This window comes from Beta vulgaris, chromosome 5 (genome assembly GCF_026745355.1).
Source record: "Beta vulgaris subsp. vulgaris cultivar EL10 chromosome 5, EL10.2, whole genome shotgun sequence".
Classification (NCBI taxonomy): Eukaryota; Viridiplantae; Streptophyta; class Magnoliopsida; order Caryophyllales; family Amaranthaceae; genus Beta; species Beta vulgaris.
Genome location: NC_079206.1, coordinates 45,528,716 through 45,545,523, shown reverse-complemented (window position 1 = coordinate 45,545,523; position 16,808 = coordinate 45,528,716). Strand labels below are relative to the sequence as shown.

The following is a 16,808-nucleotide window of genomic DNA, read 5'->3' as shown; positions in this document are numbered from 1 at the left end:
CACCTCAATCGACTGCTTCAGTTCCACTTTCTCCCTCTCTCCTCTCTCCTCTCTTCTACTCTTCTCTCTTCTCTTTGTAAACCCTAAAGATTAGAGTTTGCCAAGCAAATGTGAGCGTAGGAAATTGATACATGCTGAAAGATTTGTACTTTTGCTTTTGCGATTTTAGGCTAGCTACCTCATCTCTCTCCTTTGTAATCTGTTCCATGCCTCTTCACTATCACTCTCCTTCATTCATTTTTGTGTTACAGTTAGCAAATCCTCTCTTTTTTTTTTAGTGATTTGCGAATTTTAGGTTTCTATTTGTTTGGTTTAATCTTCTTCCTCTCATTTACATGATGTGGATTATCATCCTTTTCTGTTTATTTTTTGAGTTTCAGGGTTTCAATTTGATGAAGTGTGATTGTGAAGGAGAAGAGGAAGCCTAGATCAGAAAGCAACCACAGCCTAGGGGACTTTGATCCGACTTAAAGCAAAGCAAAGTGGTATTCTTCTAATTTGATATTTGATATTTTAAAGCCCTAATTATTCATGGTTTAGAGTTTTGTTTAATTTTTCTTCCTTTATATATGTGTATTTATACACCAACTACTCTGAGGAAGGAAGAGATTGCTATTATTGTTCAGCTTTTAACCTTGTTGTTTCTGCAATGCTATCTTGATGAAAGATGGAGCACTATAAGTCTCTCTTGCTTATTTTTCATATTTATCCAAGGATTTAAATATTCATACTTTGGAGTAGAATTTAGTTGATGGGTCATCTGAAATGCTCTTTATTTTATACATTTGTATGGTTAAATTAAGTGATGATTCTGCATCTTTTCTGGTTAATGGGTTTATATATGTGTGTAAACTATCTGTTGTGAGCCTGTGAGTGTATGCAGTTTGACAACCTAAGGTTAGTTTTGTTGTTTGTCTTGGAATGGGTTTATGGTGAAAGGTAATAAGAATTAGTTTGAAGTGGAAGATCTACGAGGTCCAAGCGAAGGATAGTAGGTTTACAAGATTATTGGAAGGGACTCCGAACATAAGGGTTAAAAAAGGGTTACTTTATTAGAGAGATGTTTTAGTGAAGATAGAGAAGAGAGTGTCAAAAGACATGAGAAAGAGTAAGGGAAGATGATTTAGTGGGGCATAGGAGGGAGGTAAGAGTTGTGTATGGAATTGGAAGGAGGATAGAGCGAAAGAGGCAAATGAGAGCCAAGGACCAAATTGTTGGTTGGTGGCTTGTTTTATGAATATTGTTTGTAGCTCTAATTGAGTTAGTTGCAGCCCGGTTTAGTTAGTTTGTAGCATGGGCAACCGAAATTGCTATTCGTGGATAATATCAATATCATTAATTACTTATGGGATATAGTAAGATAAGGGGAAAGTTAAATACTGAATTGCAAGAGTTAATAGGGGAAACGAGAAGGAACATAGCTGGAGTTTATGTGAGGTTTATTTGAGTTCCAAACTCAATTAAGAGTTTCTTTCTGATGTGCATAATAGTAGATTAATCTCATAAGAGGGTAGCATATATTGGAAGGTGGTATAATGTGGAAACCTCTTGAGCTTAAAAAAAATGCAATATTAACATCTCATCACCTAACATATTTTATTTTATCAATGCACGGTGGTTCCCATTAACAAGAAGGATGGTCCTCCCTACATGTGGCCATAAGACATCGCATAAGTCGTGCAATGAGAAAAAACAAGGTAAAACCTTGATGACCATGTTCCATCTGGTTGCTGAACATGTGAGACTTTCTCACGTTTTTGGAAGATTTAATACCTTCGGGTACTTCCACCTTAGTTTGAACTTCCCAGTAATCTATGTGATTGTTTCTTTTTTCTCTCACGCTTTGATTCAACATTTTTTTGGTAATTGGGTTTTGAAGATCCTTCATGTTAGGTCACTTTGGTCCTCTGAGAAGCAAGGGAAAGATGATGATGATGTTAAGGTTGAGGAGAGAGAAAAATGAAGGGCGAAATAGGAATTTCACTTCATCTTGTGAGGGGGTTGAAATTGATGTTTTTGTGATAGTGAGGATGATTTTGATGTTGATGACGATGAAAAAAAGAATGTAGTTTTTGATAGAAGTTCATTTTCTAAGATGTTAAAAAAAGTTTCTTTGAGTGAGGCTAAAATTTATGCTCAAATGTCTAATTTGGGGAGCTTGGCTTATTGTATACCTAGCATCAAGGTATGGTCTTTTTTCTTTTAACTCCATTTTAAAGTTTTAATTTCATGTTTTTTCACGTGGGTTTGACTTTTTTTTTTTTAATTTAAATTTGATCAATTGGGTATTTTTTGGTCATGTATTATAAAATGTTCATGGTAGTAATTATAATTACATTACTGTTTTATGAGGTAACAATAGTTTTTAATATGATCATCTATAGAATGAATGGTTATTCGGAATGGTTATTCGATGGGTAAATGCCAGAATGTTATCATCTGATTTGTGAATTTGGAGTCAAAATCTTTTAATTATGATATAATTCAATGGAAATGATGGTTTATCAAGATTATATTTCTTCTTTGTTTGTGTATGAGTTATTAAAATTAATTTTATTTTGTACTCCTGTATGTTTTTGAGCTATTTTTTTTTTTATGGAATTTGTAATGAACCAACTTTTGATATATAATAACACAAGAAAGATGGAAACTTTTTAAAGACAAGCGTCGCTACAAGTTTACAACTAACTCCGGCAAGGTTGATTAAACAGGAATCCAGGAATCCTTTGGAATATGTCACACAAATCTTCATCAGGCTAAGAACGACCTTGGCATGTCTCACTATTCCATGGTTCCCGGGTTAGTACTCATATAAAACCATACCTATCTTTTACTTCTATATCTTCATCGATCTCTTTGTTGATGTACATATTATCATTTAACACCAAAATGAAATTAGTTGGTGTATAAAAAGTAAACATTTGTGGTCAAACAAGGTTCTTTTTCTTGGTTTGTTTCACGTATTTTGTTCAGTTCAAGCTTTGAAGTTTAAGACTTTTCCCCTTTTTTAGTAATTGACTAATGAGCAAAATAAAATTGAATATACTGGCTTAGTAGTAGTTAGACTCTTCTATTATTGGTGCTTTTTTATCATATTGAAATTTTTTTTTATTGTGCCAAAGCATATAATTTACTATTATTTTTCGACACTAAGACTTTGCTCTTTAGGTTTTTGCTTCCCCGTTGCTAGCATCTGGGTTCTCATTTCTCACCACTATCCCCTTGCGACCACTATAAAGTAACATGCTTGTTGACGTTAAAACTTTGGTATTATTTATTATTGAATCTCACCACTATCACCAGTCGTTTTTGTATTTTTTTTGTTCTCCGTCTCTTCCATATTCTCTCAGACTTCTATCATCTATCCTATGTTACCTGGACTCGGCTAGGAGTGTCGAATATGGGTACGGATCCGAGTGTTGGGTACGACAATTCCAAAAAATTAGGACACGGGGACTCTGTCCGAAATTTGGACACGGGTACGGGTACGCGAAAATAATATTTTGTAATATAAAATTTAATAATTAATCACCTAATTCATATTTTACAAGTGTCTATTTATAATATATTAATTTAATAGAACAACTTAGCCTATGACAAGAAGAAGAAATAATGTTCTAAGAAAAGAAAGTAGGGCACAAGTAGGAAAGGAGAGAAGAAAAAGAAAAAAGAAAAAAGAAAAAGAAAAGAAAAGGGAGAAAGTCACGTGGACTTGTGACAAAAAGAAAAAGAAAAGATGAAGATATGAAGCGACGGAAGTACAGAACACGAAGAGAGATAGAAGAAGAGATTGAAGAGAAGTGAAGACTGAAGAGACAAACTTATCGGCGAGTTCGAATCTCCGGCGGCGTTTGAAGCTCCGATCGGCGAGTCAAGGTGAGTTATCGCCTTTTCCTCTTCTCCTCTTCTTCTTTTCTTCTCTTCTCCTCTTCGAACTCTAGGATTTGAGAATCTAGGGCTTAGAGCCGCCGTGTCCGAGTGACCTTTGCCGGATCCGACACATATTTCGTACCGGTGTCGGTGTTGTGTCGTACCGACACCGGTATATGGTAAAATTTGCCGAGTCTGGGTAACAGAGCATCTATCTTCACTCACACTCCTCTCTCTCTCTCTCTCTATCTATCTATCTATCTATCTTGCTTTTTCGCTTTTATTTGTTTTACATTTGAAAGAGATGCTCTCAAGATGACTTTTCATGTATGGGTTCATTTTTGTTTGTTGGAATTTTGTTTTCATGCTTGATTAAATTATCTAGCTACTTATTTCCATTTCCTCATATTTTACGCTCTTAGTAAGCTCTCATGATCAATAGAGAGATGATAATATTCTAATGCATCAAGATTTTTGATCTAGCATTAGAATTAGTAGGTTCGACTTTTAAATTCTTCACTTCTAATGGATATGACATAAGTCGTCTAAATATTTGTTGGTGGCTTGTAACCTATCGGTCTACTTTTTCAAACTGAAGCTAAAGCTAGAGTTAGAGACAGATCAAAATTCAATTTTGTTTGACAATTACTCTTTAAACTAGATAAACTCAATAGCATACTCATCTATAACTATTAGATCCAATCTTTTGGTTTCAAACTTTCAAGATTAAGTAAGTCATCTTCTATACATCCTATCTAATGCAAAAAAGAGGACCATAATAAAACAAAATCTTAATTCAAGCTAGGTAAGTAAAGGAAAATGATTGTTCAACTCCGCTGCATATATCTACTCTTAAGATTCCTCACTCACCATCCTATTATTGCTCAAGCAAACTCGAGTTGGGTAGTTATTCATATCTACTTTTTTTTTTTTTGTTGTGCAAAGAACTGGTTCAAAAGCTTAGATCCCGACATTTGATTTGATATCAAGAGTTGGTCATTTAGTGCATTCCAATGCTAATGACGATACAGCGCCTCTTAATCCCTATCCTATGGCATTTTCGGTGCTGACAACTTTGTTTTTCATCCACTTCCTTAAATTAGATAAGGGCATACTTGTAAAATGGGTTGTACTCTCCGGTTTAGGGTTGAAGTTTTCCTTACATAAACCCTTAATATAAATACCAACTATCAAATGAATCCCATCTTTGTGTTCATTCTCATAAACCTGGCAGGTTTTTGCTCCACTCACTCCTTGCATCCAAAAGCACTTCAGAATTAATTTCTTGCTTAATATCTTCACTTCTAATTATATAGACACTTCGTACTTGACACAAACTAAATTCAATCTCAACTTATACAAAGATAATTACAAACAAAACAATTACACAAAAAATCTAGCTTGAGTCTTATAAATTGCTTCCAAAAAGAACTAAAGAACATTTGATTACGATGTGATCCACTTTGCTTAATGTTTTCATTGTATTTTTGTGTTCTCATTCACTTGAAATTTTATGCTATTCGGCCTTTAAGTTTAAACTAAACTTATGCATGCTCTTTCGCTAAAAAATGTTAGATTATAAGTTCCATACCTATGCCTTTTAGTTCATAGTATAGAATTGCCATTTGACTGTTTGATCTTTGATTTTCATAAATCACATTGAAACTATTTGCTTACCACGTATATTTGTATTAACAGTGGGGGGTGGGGTAAAGCAACTTTAATGGTTGTAAGATAAGTTTATAATGTCATATTTGATGGCTTTTCATGGTGGATGGAATCTCGTGCTAAAACTTTTGGATTAAATGCTAAATAGTTAGGAACCTTATTGTAATTTTTGGATTTCATGTAAAGATTTACAACTGTGCCCTAGACCTTTTGGGTTTCATGCCAAATAGTTAGGGACCTCTGTTGCTGGTTTGCATTTGTTATGTATTTTGTAGTATGGAATTAATGCTACATAGCTCAGGATCTTGCCTACTGAAAAAAAAATTTATGATTTGGATGTTTTACTTCACTGTTACTTTTGTCTAAATGTTTGCTTTATGGTTAAACTGGAACTTGCAAAGCTAACTTCACTTATTTTTCCTGTAGGACTTGTGTTGTCTCTTGAAAAACGCTCCTCATAGGTTTCTTAGGCAATTCCTCGTAATCGTGCATTCTGGACCCTTTTTAAAAGATACTTAGCTATGTGTTTCTGATGTCCTTTTACAAATATGCTCCACTCGCAAATGTGCTTGCTTTCCAACTGTTATACTTGCGGTCTTGCTATAGCGGCGTAGCGTATTTTGTATTGTTTCGTTATATGATGCTTGTTATTTAGATCTGCCTTCTTTGATTTCTGAATTATGTACATCCAAATTACATGCTTTAATAGGCTACTGAACATATTGTGTTTGTTATGGCATGGCCTTTTGGTTGATTAACATGTCATGTGTTTTTGAGATTCTATTCTGCATACCCAAGAACTCCCATACCATTCCTTAACGAGGTGCTAAACATAGTGCTTAAATTTGCTGGAATAGTGTCGGTTTATCCCGATGCTATCATGTTCTGTAGTTTAGGCCCTCCTCAAAAAAAATACCTCTTTTAAGATGTCAAACTATGGCATTTCATTTGTGTAGTGATGTAAAGGTGCCTTGCTACTTTAGTATCTAATTATGAGACCATCGTCCTCAAGCTATTGTAGTTTGTTTATAGCCAAAACATCAAGATATTCTTCCAAAACATTATTGTATGTGTAATTATAACCGGGCATCACAGAGGAGAGCTTGTTTCTTCCCCGCATTAACTTACGCCCATTTGCCTCCAATAATTACCCTTTTCAGTTTCAAAGGAAGCAGTTCTCGATTAAATTGAGCTTTGCAATGACTATTACTAAGTCACGGGTTAAACGCTCAACTACGTTGGTTTGTATCTGCATCGCCCTTGCTTCTCACATGGAAACCTATAAGTTGGTTTTCTAATTAGTTCCAATTAGAAACTATATTTCGTCTATATCTAATTTGAAAAAAAAAAATGGATGAAAAAAGATTTAATAAATTCAAAAGAGAAATCAAATACTAAGATTCAGTTATCAATGGAAACGGAAAGAGAGGGATTCGAACCCTCGGTACGAATGACTCGTACAACGGATTAGCAATCCGACGCTTTCGTCCACTCAGCCATCTCTCCCCGTTGAAAAGAAAATATAAGTTGGTTTATCACGTGCCTGCCAATCAAATAATGTTAGGATCTTGTCCAAACCATCTCTACATCCACCTATTACCTTTGTTGCTATAAATATTATGTTTAAAGAATTTCAAAACTTTAGTAATGAAGATAACCTTATAAATTCAGGGTAGTGAATATGTTGGAGACTTCCCATTAACAGAAAGATTTAAAACAAGTGTACATATAAATCTTCTTAGCACCATGGGCAAGAACTACTTTGTTACACAACTCTGTATATAGTGCTTTTTATTTAGTTAGTTTTTTTAACCTTATTTAGTACATTTCTTAACTCATTAGAGAACAGCCCAAGGCCAAATTTAAAAATGTATCTTTTGATCAGCATCCATTTTACTGATGCATCTGAACTAGGGAATGAAGCCCCCTTGATTTTGCAATGAACTGGTCAAATACTTTGTGCCTTGTTACTAAAGCCTTTTCAGTTGGTTTTGGTTAAAGTCATATTACCCAGGAACCTCCGGGAAAAATGCCACTTGGACTTTTAGGCAGGGACCACTTCCTTGTAAGAATACGAAAATCGTCATGCAATTGGATGTTGTTCATCAAAGCTCTTCAAATGCCATAGCGGTTAGCTAAGCGAACCTTGCTGTTGATATAAATCTCTTTCTATGAGCCTTTGGAGATTTAATGCTTAGAGGTTAATTTTCTTTCTGGTAATAGCCTAACAAAACCTCTCTCTTCCCATTAATTCTATTAGTCATGACAACAATAGCTACCTTAGTCCTTACATCCTCCTACAACTCTTATTAGTTAGTGCCTAAAATGTTATGGGTTGTACTTGCCTGGCCATGAAACACAAAAAAAAAAAAAAACGAATTTTTTTGCTACTACCATACCCAATTGAGAGTGGGCCTTTCAAAACTTGAACCCAATAATTAAATATACATAACTATTTGTGGCCAATCAAAGCTACTTTCCAGCCATCGTTAGCCCAGGGGTTAAAGGCTTCCCTCTACAACTATGCTATTAGTCTATTGGTATTTTGTTTCCAAATTAAATGAACAAGTAAATTAATCGTATTTGTACACCAACCTTCCTTAGTTTTCCTAATGAAACTCAAACAACAAGTGTACTTACTACCTATTTGAAATAATTGCAAAATGAACACCTTACAAATTAAGGTCGGCATACTTCGAATAGCACAATTATACTATTTTGGGGTGCCGCGCGCGTAGGCGCGCGGTGCAACAACTAGTATAAGAAAAAAATATAGTCATGTGGGGTCTTGTTTGATTCGTCTCAATGAGTATTTTATTAATATTCAATTAGTATAATTTTTACTAATATGTAATGAAAGATATTTAATAGTAATAATGAGTTTTTAAATATAAACATGATATGAACTGGTCTGATCTGATCTGATCTGAACTTATTTTTTTTGATCTGATCTGATCTGATCTGGACTTATTTTTTTTGATCTGATCTGATCTTATTAGATCTGAAATAAGCAAAAATAAGGTGAACTGAACATAGCCTAAGTTTAGCTTAATTTAATTATAATAATAATTCACTATTATTAATAATTATTATTAGTATTAATTATTATTACTTATTAGTTGTTACTTATTATAATATTAATATTTAATAATAATAATTACATATTACATAATTATTAATATTAAATATTAATATTAATTATTATTATTAAATTATCGTAAATCCAAATCTTACCAGTTGACAACGACAGCTGAACACATTTCGTCCATTTTCCTTTCCTTGAGTACATAATCAGAGAATCAAAATCTTTTCGCATTTTGTTTGTCTTTTTTGCCCTTGGGAGGTCCGAAGAAACACAAACTACATTTTCTCTCTCCTCTTTACCCCATTTTTCACCTTACCAAACCCCCCAACGGCCCTTTTCTTCTCCCTAATTTGTCGCTCTCTCATCACCAAACTCTTTATTCTCTGCTGCTGAATTTTGAAGGAAAACACAGTCACACAAAAATGGCGGCTAACTTGGAAGATGTGCCCTCTGTTGATCTCATGACCGAGCTTCTTCGCCGCATGAAGTGTTCTTCTAAGCCCGACAAACGCCTCATTCTCGTTGGTATTAATTGTCTTTCTTACTTTCTTGCATTTGTTTCCTTTGTTTAGATTTAGCTAGTTTCAGATCTAAGTGCCTCATTCTCGTTGGTATTAATTTAGTTTCTGAGTTTGCGCTATTTTCTGAAGATCTGTGTTTTTTTTGGTGGGTGGGGTGTGAAATGTGGAAATACTGTGAATGCAATGAATTCCAATGAGTTTCGAGTGATTTGGGTGTTGTTTTTTTTGGAGATTTGACAAAGTTTAGAGCTCTGCTTTGTACTATTTAAATTGACAAAATTCGATGGTTTGATTTGATGTGATGAGATGGAAAGATTGGGAATGAATTATAGATTGCATATAAATTAGGGAGTACTGCATTTGCCTGGAGATATGAACATACATCAATAGCCAAAATCTGACTTATATTTATCCTTTGGGTTAGCTTTTGGAGGTAAAATATGAAGCATGTAACCTTAGCAGTAATTACTTGAGATTTGGTTGCAATATGCCAAGGTTGTGTCGTCTTTGGGCCGCCAGAAGCCTACCCTCCGTCGGATATTGAATAGGTTGACCTGTGAATATATTTGGATGGGAATATGAGCAATATAGTGCTGAAATGGTTGTCTAAGTGTTTGCTTTAATTTATCATGGTAGAGGCAGACGGGTGCTAGTGCTAATTGAGATGAGTAAACATCGTGGTTTTGTAAGTGGATGCTTTGACTTCTATGCTTTAGGAACTGTTGCATTTCACTCTAAAATTACTTAGTAGTTTGCTAATGTACTTGGGAATTTGTTATATGAGACCAATCTTTTGTATTTCATTTGATATGTTATACACAAGGGAGATTGTCTCTTGAAATAATTTGGTGGATTATAGTTCATAGGTAAACAAAGAATGCTAGCTTTGAGTGAGACAACAGGATGGATTTTTCTGTTTCAGCTTTTTTTTTTTGCCCATCTCTTTCCTGTGTTTGCGTGCTATAGAATCGTAATTGAACATCAACATTAAGTTGAGGCCTTGAAAAAGGCTCATACACTGTGCTGGATAAGGGTGGAATGGGTATCTGCAGCTTTAGGTTTTTTTCCCCATTGATACTTCATCAAATTCTTAATGGCTAATATTAGAACAATTGAGCACTTTGGGAATCAACTTGTGTCATAGAGAAGAAGAATGTGTTGTTCACCATGCAGCTGATGCAATTTTTCATGGTGAGATTTCCCTCGACATTAGATTCCAACATCTGCTATGGACATTATTCCCTCTTGGCTGTTATTCTTTTTATTCAATCTAAAGGGGAATATCTATTGAAATGGCAAGATTCCTAGTTTCTATATATTTTCTTGGACTATACTGGAGGCCTAGCTATCATGCATTGTTTGTGCTTCGACTTCGATTGCATCAAGCTGGTTGTTTTGAGGGTTAATTAACAGGAGTGAGTTTTCAAGTTGATTTGGTTGGATTAGTTAAGAGGTGAGTTTGTAGGAATTGCAAACATTTGTCTCCTTTCTCAATTTTATGTTTGATTTGGAATAAATGGACTTTATGTCAAATTAGAACTTCATTTTGTTTGTTTGTCATCAAATTTGTGGTGTAATACTTTCCTTTGACCCATGTTACATTTCACAGGTGGACTATTCTGGTCAAACTTCAAAGTTTCTTTAACTTTTGACCGACCTTGTTTATGAACTTATAAGAAAAGCCATTATGATATGGGGCCTTATTAGATTTGCTGCACTCTGTACTTTCAACTTATAATATTTATAATACATGGTTAGATATATTAATAGTCAAAGACGTGTCTTTGATAATGTCAAAAGTCAACTTGTGAGATGTATTGTGGGATGAAAAGAGTGGAATTTTGTTTAGGCATTGTTAAGGTAATTTTCTGGTTTTACCAGGAATAAAGGATACTGGTATGTCACAGGCTCACAGTAAAGACTATGAGAAAATACATGAGAAGTCAGCTGTCGTTGTTGAATAGAACAGAATGGGGTCTAGTTTGCTGTATTTATTTTGTTTTTAGTTTCATTTTTCCGATATATGCTCTTTTAAATTCTTCTCTGAAAGAAAGAGAAGCAACTAAAATCAATAAAATTCCACTCTTTGATGGTGGCATGGTGCATTTTCTTGACGTTCCCAATCCCTCCTTGCAGAGTTTTGGTGTAGAAAATAAGTAAGGTTGCCATTGGCTGATTTCTTCACTTAGCGAGGTCTTTGCTATAGGATCACTGTGTTGGAAATTTCTGTGATTAGTGTCAGTAGTTCTTTTACACCTATGTGTTGCCTCCTATTTTCTGTGTCATACTTTGTGGAAAAGATCTGCTGTTTGAATAGGCTGGTTTGAAAGAGCTTGACAGTTGACTGTTTGCTGTAGTTGCCTTTTTTTTTTGTTTGTTATATTTTTTTTGAGGTGTTCTATCTTGCTTAATTAGTTAAAAGAAGATAAATGTGTTAAATTTTTTTTCCAAAGTTTTGAGTTTATTTATTTTTTATTGTATCGTGTCATATCAATTTTGCAGGACCCCCTGGATCGGGTAAGGGTACTCAGTCACCAATTATTAAGGACGAGTACTGCTTGTGTCATCTGGCTACTGGTGACATGCTGAGAGCTGCAGTGGCTGCTAAAACTCCTCTGGGGGTCAAGGCTAAAGAAGCCATGGACAAGGTAGTCTTGTGAGATTTTGGATTTGTGCTAATGCTTTTAGCATATGATTATTATGTGCTGCTGATTGGGAAAAGATAAAGAATACATACTAATAACAAGTTTTAATATACTCAGGGAGAACTTGTTTCTGACGACTTGGTTGTTGGGATTATTGATGAAGCAATAAAGAAGCCTTCATGTCAAAAAGGTTTCATTCTTGATGGATTCCCAAGGACAGTGGTACAAGCACAAAAGGTAGGTCCCTGTTATTTGTCCATGAAGTTGCTTGAATTGAATCTTCGATTTCTTGTAGTATCAACTTGCTTGGTTCTGAAAAAAGGTAAATTAAAAATGTTCCTCTGTCTACTGATGCAGCTTGATGAGATGCTTGAAAAGCGAGGAACTAAGATTGATAAAGTGTTAAACTTTGCTATTGATGATTCCATTTTGGAGGAGAGAATTACTGGCCGCTGGATTCATCCTTCAAGTGGCCGGACATACCACACCAAATTCGCACCTCCTAAAGTTGCCGGGGTGGATGATGTAAGACATTTGATTATATTAATGCTTTTAACTTATTTGAAATTCGGCATTTAGACACATTTCCTGTTGTTAATTGCTGTTGTATGTGACTAACAGAGAACTGAATTTTCCTCTCTGTACATTCTCAGCTTCCTTATGACTTACTGTCTCCTGTGTCCAAGAACTGACTCAACATTGCATATGCATGAGGCCTTCCTCAATTGATTATAGCAGCTTTTAGTTTTTTATTTAATGATTTAAGAGTTATTATTCTATGTATGACATTTTCTTTGTGTTTAAGGTAACGGGAGAGCCTCTTATTCAGCGCAAAGATGACACAGCAGCAGTTCTGAAGTCCAGGCTAGAAGCTTTCCACCGACAAACTGAACCGGTATGTGCCTGTGTTTCTCCCATCAATTCCTACCACAATCAATAAATAAACAAATCAAGAAATTTGAAAGAAAAGATAGTGAGTTCATTTGCATGTTTTCTGGTAGATTTACATTAGGATATGTCTGATAATTCTCTTTGTGGTTTCATAGACATCTGATATTTTTGACGTGTCTTTATCGTCATGTAGTATTTGAACACTTGTACCAAGTTGTTAATCTTGCTAGAAATATTTCTGCAGTATGCTTAAAACTAAGGAAAACTACAGTAAAAATGAAATTTCACATAGTAAGAGGAATACAATGCTAAGATGTCATTAATATATAATCAATGATTATGAGACATAAAGTAATTGTTGAAATAAGCAAAAGGAAATTTTTTGACAACAGTCTCAATTCCATATGGCTGTTCAGCTTTAAAAGGTTCCCAATTACTTACTCCATTTTTTTTTGTGCCATATTAACATTGTATAGTCATGTTGGATCTTGTTAGATTCGTGTCGTTATATACTTTCTTATTGTCAACTTTTTCTAATTTATACTAATACATAATTGAAGATACTAATGCTTAAAGTTGTGCCTTAGCGAATGTGCCAAAGCCTTTGGGTACAAGGGAAAAAACTGGAGGTACTATTAATTGACTAGGAGTTGTCCCAACTTTGGGCCTTCGGGAGCCCTCATAAATTGATCCTATGACCTAAGGTAACATGTAAACCAGGTGGCACGACATCCATTCATTGGTCCTAATCCATTCCTGTGTCTTTATCTTTCACTATACCTAGTGTTGGGCATGTGAGAGGAGAGAGATATAGAGAACTTTTAGCCAACTTCATAATGTTGCAATTAATATTGAACTGTCATGAATGCGAAAGCAAATAGAAAGCAAAATCGTATTATTATTAACCTCAATAATAGGTAAGAAAATTGTTCATAGATTTCCTCTAAAGAAAAATTTGACATCATCTTTATTTAGCAAACACTAAACAATCACTTGCATATGTAGCGAAATCCATTAATTAAATAGTGTTTGCACCATTTTTTTAAAATAATTTAATTAAACTATTATGTGAGTGAGGGTATTTAGTATTTTTTACATGGACATCAAACTTCTCAAGAGTGAGGGTATGTAGAAAGTAATATTTAATCCACAACGCCCTCTCTATTCCGATCACCAGCCCCGCACCCTCTCTCTCCTCCCCACATCCCACCACTGCCATTGAGCATAGCACCGTCTACACCTGTCACTGTATCCACTCGTTTGTCTCTCAACTCTCATACCGTTGTTGTGCTATGCCATTGATACCCCCCCCCCCCCCCTTCCAATGCAGCACTTCATTCTTTAGGAAAATGGGAGTTTTGAAGAACTCCCTCAGTATTTTTGGAGTAAGCGCTGGGTATTCATGAAAAGGGATTTAGTTTACTGATGGTGAGTAGAACTTCTAAATGTAGGCTGCTGCCTTGTGGAAAACGAAGAAAAATCAGGGGGTGGGTCCACACTCTAAACATGTGGTCAGTTCTGGTGGGATGGCCAGAGAAGTGAAGGGTTTGGATTGGGGGATCTGGAGAGTTTTGTAATTAGTGTAATAACTCTTATACGGGGTGGGTGCCTCATTATATCGACATAGGTTAATCATGAAAAAAAACCATAGGCTCATCCTTCACCTATATGGTAATAAATGTATTATTAATGTATAGAGTTTTGGTTTAAGTGTAACAGTTGAGTTATTTTCTAACATTGTTTTGACCCATTTTAGAGGACAAATGGACAATGTTATTGGGTATCCATCGGGATTTGTCCTCAGCACCTTTCTTATAAAAGCCTTTGGTAAGAGGATACAAAATATCCTCTCCCGAAGACATGCGACATGCGGTATGAGGCTTGAGTCCAGAAATAAATCTCTTGGATAACAACCTTTTTTTCTCTCGACTACTTTGTCCTTTCTATTAGTATTGCAATATCACCCCTTGGCACATTATTTAAGAAAGCCATGTGAAGATGAGAGAGAGAGATAGATAGATTAAAAGTGGGACCTATGTGATAGGAGAGAGATAGAGTGAAAATATTACCAAATAAAGAAACGTTGCAATTAATGTGAAACTTCCGAATAAGGAAAAAGTTGCAATTAAAAAAGAAAGCAGCAAGTATTATAGAACTGTATTGGTGATAGTATAAATATCCCGTTAAATCTAGACAATGCATGGGAGTTAGCTTTTCTTCTTCCTATATGGAAGAGTGAAGACACCATTGTCCCACATTGATAAATTAAGTATAGGAGCCTTCTTTTTCTTCCTATTTGGGAGACACCATTGTCCCACATTGACAAATTAAGTATAGGTTCCTTCTGGTGGCCTTTGTATGTATCCTTAATTGCTTTTTTTTTTTTTTATGCATCATCAAGTCATTAACTAGCTATCCAGTCCGAAAGCTATACAAAAACCCCTTAGAAAGTAGTTTGATGTATCCTATATTAGCTTTTATTTCTGTATGGTACTAATGGTGTAATAGAGAAGTTGTAAGTCAACAACCCATAGCCTCCATGTACATGGTAGCTTAAATTCGGCTATAGGGCACTGTTTCTCTATATCAGGGATTAGCTCCCTGTGCATCATCTTTATGGTCTATGGTTAGTTGTTACTTGTTAGTATTAGTATATTAGCTTTTATCTAATAAATAGTTTCTTTTTTTTGGGATTTTTTGTTTTATTTTTTCCAGTGGGTGCTGTGACTTTTGCTAAATTTTTGCTACTTCTATTTGAAATTTCACTAATTTTGATTTTAGTAGTATATTACGTACATTCAATTTTGCACTTTTATATGCAACCGTTCCCTTTTTATGGCAATATTAAATACTTGCATCACTACTACTTTTGGCATTGAGTACATTCTATCTTTCTCTTCATCACTTGAGTCCCCATTTGTATTTCTCTCTATCTCTCCCCTCTCCTTGGTTCATGTGCCTCTCCCCATATTGCAAGTAAAAGTGAACAGTGGAAGTATCTTTTATCATCAGGAAGTATTGCTCTTACCCTTGGCCATATCTTTTATATTAATCTCCTGGAAAGTTTTAATCTTAAGTCTTAAGCTTCAAGTATTCTTAAATTATTTAATTAAAATTTACATGTAGAAGCTAGCTGATTTTGTATGTGATCCGGGAAGGGAATCATTTATTTGGTTAGTTTGTGATCCATAAGGGTGGTTGACCTTATTATCACCTAGGCCTGGTTCCATGTTTAATAGGATGCCTTGGGAGTTGTTAGTGGGATGTCAATATCCTCACCTCACTCTAGCTCATATTGTTCTGTATGTAATCTAGCATGTCCTGATTGGTGAGAATCGTGATGCTGCATTTGTGGTGCTCTTTTCTGTTCCATATTTCCGATTAAGGTTACTGTTTATATTGTAAGTTCTACTAAAGGAATGTGACATTCTTTCAAGATAGCGTATCATAGTAATAGAGTGAAGTCATTATATTTTTGGGTCAAAATCAATCTGTTGTATAAACAAGTTCTGTATCTTGTTTCTTGTCATTTTCACCATTTCTGGCAGATTTAGCTTATGCTGAACTGTGATTTTTGGTTTTGAATACTTTGTCTTGTGTTGTATTCTCTCCTTTTCCGAAAGTTCTTCTTTGACATATTTCCTCTCACAAAAAGATTCCAAATAGAAACAACGAAAGAAAACGGGGCCACAATATGGGTACCTGTTTCAAAGGCTATGATTTTTGCCTGACTGAATTTGATGGCGCTTCATTACAGGTTATCAATTATTATGCCAGTAAAAGTGTTGTGACGAACGTCCATGCTGAGAAGCCACCAAAGGAAGTCAGTGAAGCAGTACAGAAGGCTTTGTCTTCATGATGAACTCCAGTTGATCAGATTAGAATCTTTAAAATGTTTCCAAGATTTTGATGTGAACTCTCACATTTACGGGGTTGGAGTTTCTGCTCTCTGTCCGTACCTTGCTTACATTTTGAAGCTGAATTCTCATTTTACTGTTTGCTATGAGGTCAAGTTTGTTCTACTGCGGAAAATAATACCTTACGAGAAGGTTTATTGCAAATGATTTTGGAAACTTCTGTCAATTTTACTATGATTAAAAGATTTTATCAGTAAGTCACTTTATGATT

The 16,808-nt window shown here is 35.0% G+C and overlaps 1 protein-coding gene and 1 non-coding gene across 2 annotated transcripts in view; one reads left to right on the top strand and one right to left on the bottom strand.

The window, feature by feature from the left end:
* Positions 1–6,956: 6,956 nt before the first annotated feature.
* Positions 6,957–7,044, bottom strand: TRNAS-GCU (transfer RNA serine (anticodon GCU)). The gene has a single exon. It is a non-coding gene; the product is annotated as a tRNA-Ser (tRNA).
* Positions 7,045–8,851: 1,807 nt separating this feature from the next.
* LOC104893496 (adenylate kinase 4) overlaps positions 8,852–16,808 on the top strand; it is a 7,966-nt gene continuing 9 nt past the window's right edge. Inside the window, exons 1-6 of the mRNA XM_010679599.4 lie at positions 8,852–9,148; positions 11,647–11,792; positions 11,907–12,026; positions 12,147–12,314; positions 12,595–12,684; positions 16,438–16,808. The exon at positions 16,438–16,808 is cut by the window's right edge and continues 9 nt beyond it. Coding sequence (XP_010677901.1) covers positions 9,046–9,148; positions 11,647–11,792; positions 11,907–12,026; positions 12,147–12,314; positions 12,595–12,684; positions 16,438–16,539 — 729 coding nt within the window. The 5' untranslated portion in view covers positions 8,852–9,045 and the 3' untranslated portion in view covers positions 16,540–16,808. The remainder of the gene's footprint in view (positions 9,149–11,646; positions 11,793–11,906; positions 12,027–12,146; positions 12,315–12,594; positions 12,685–16,437) is intronic.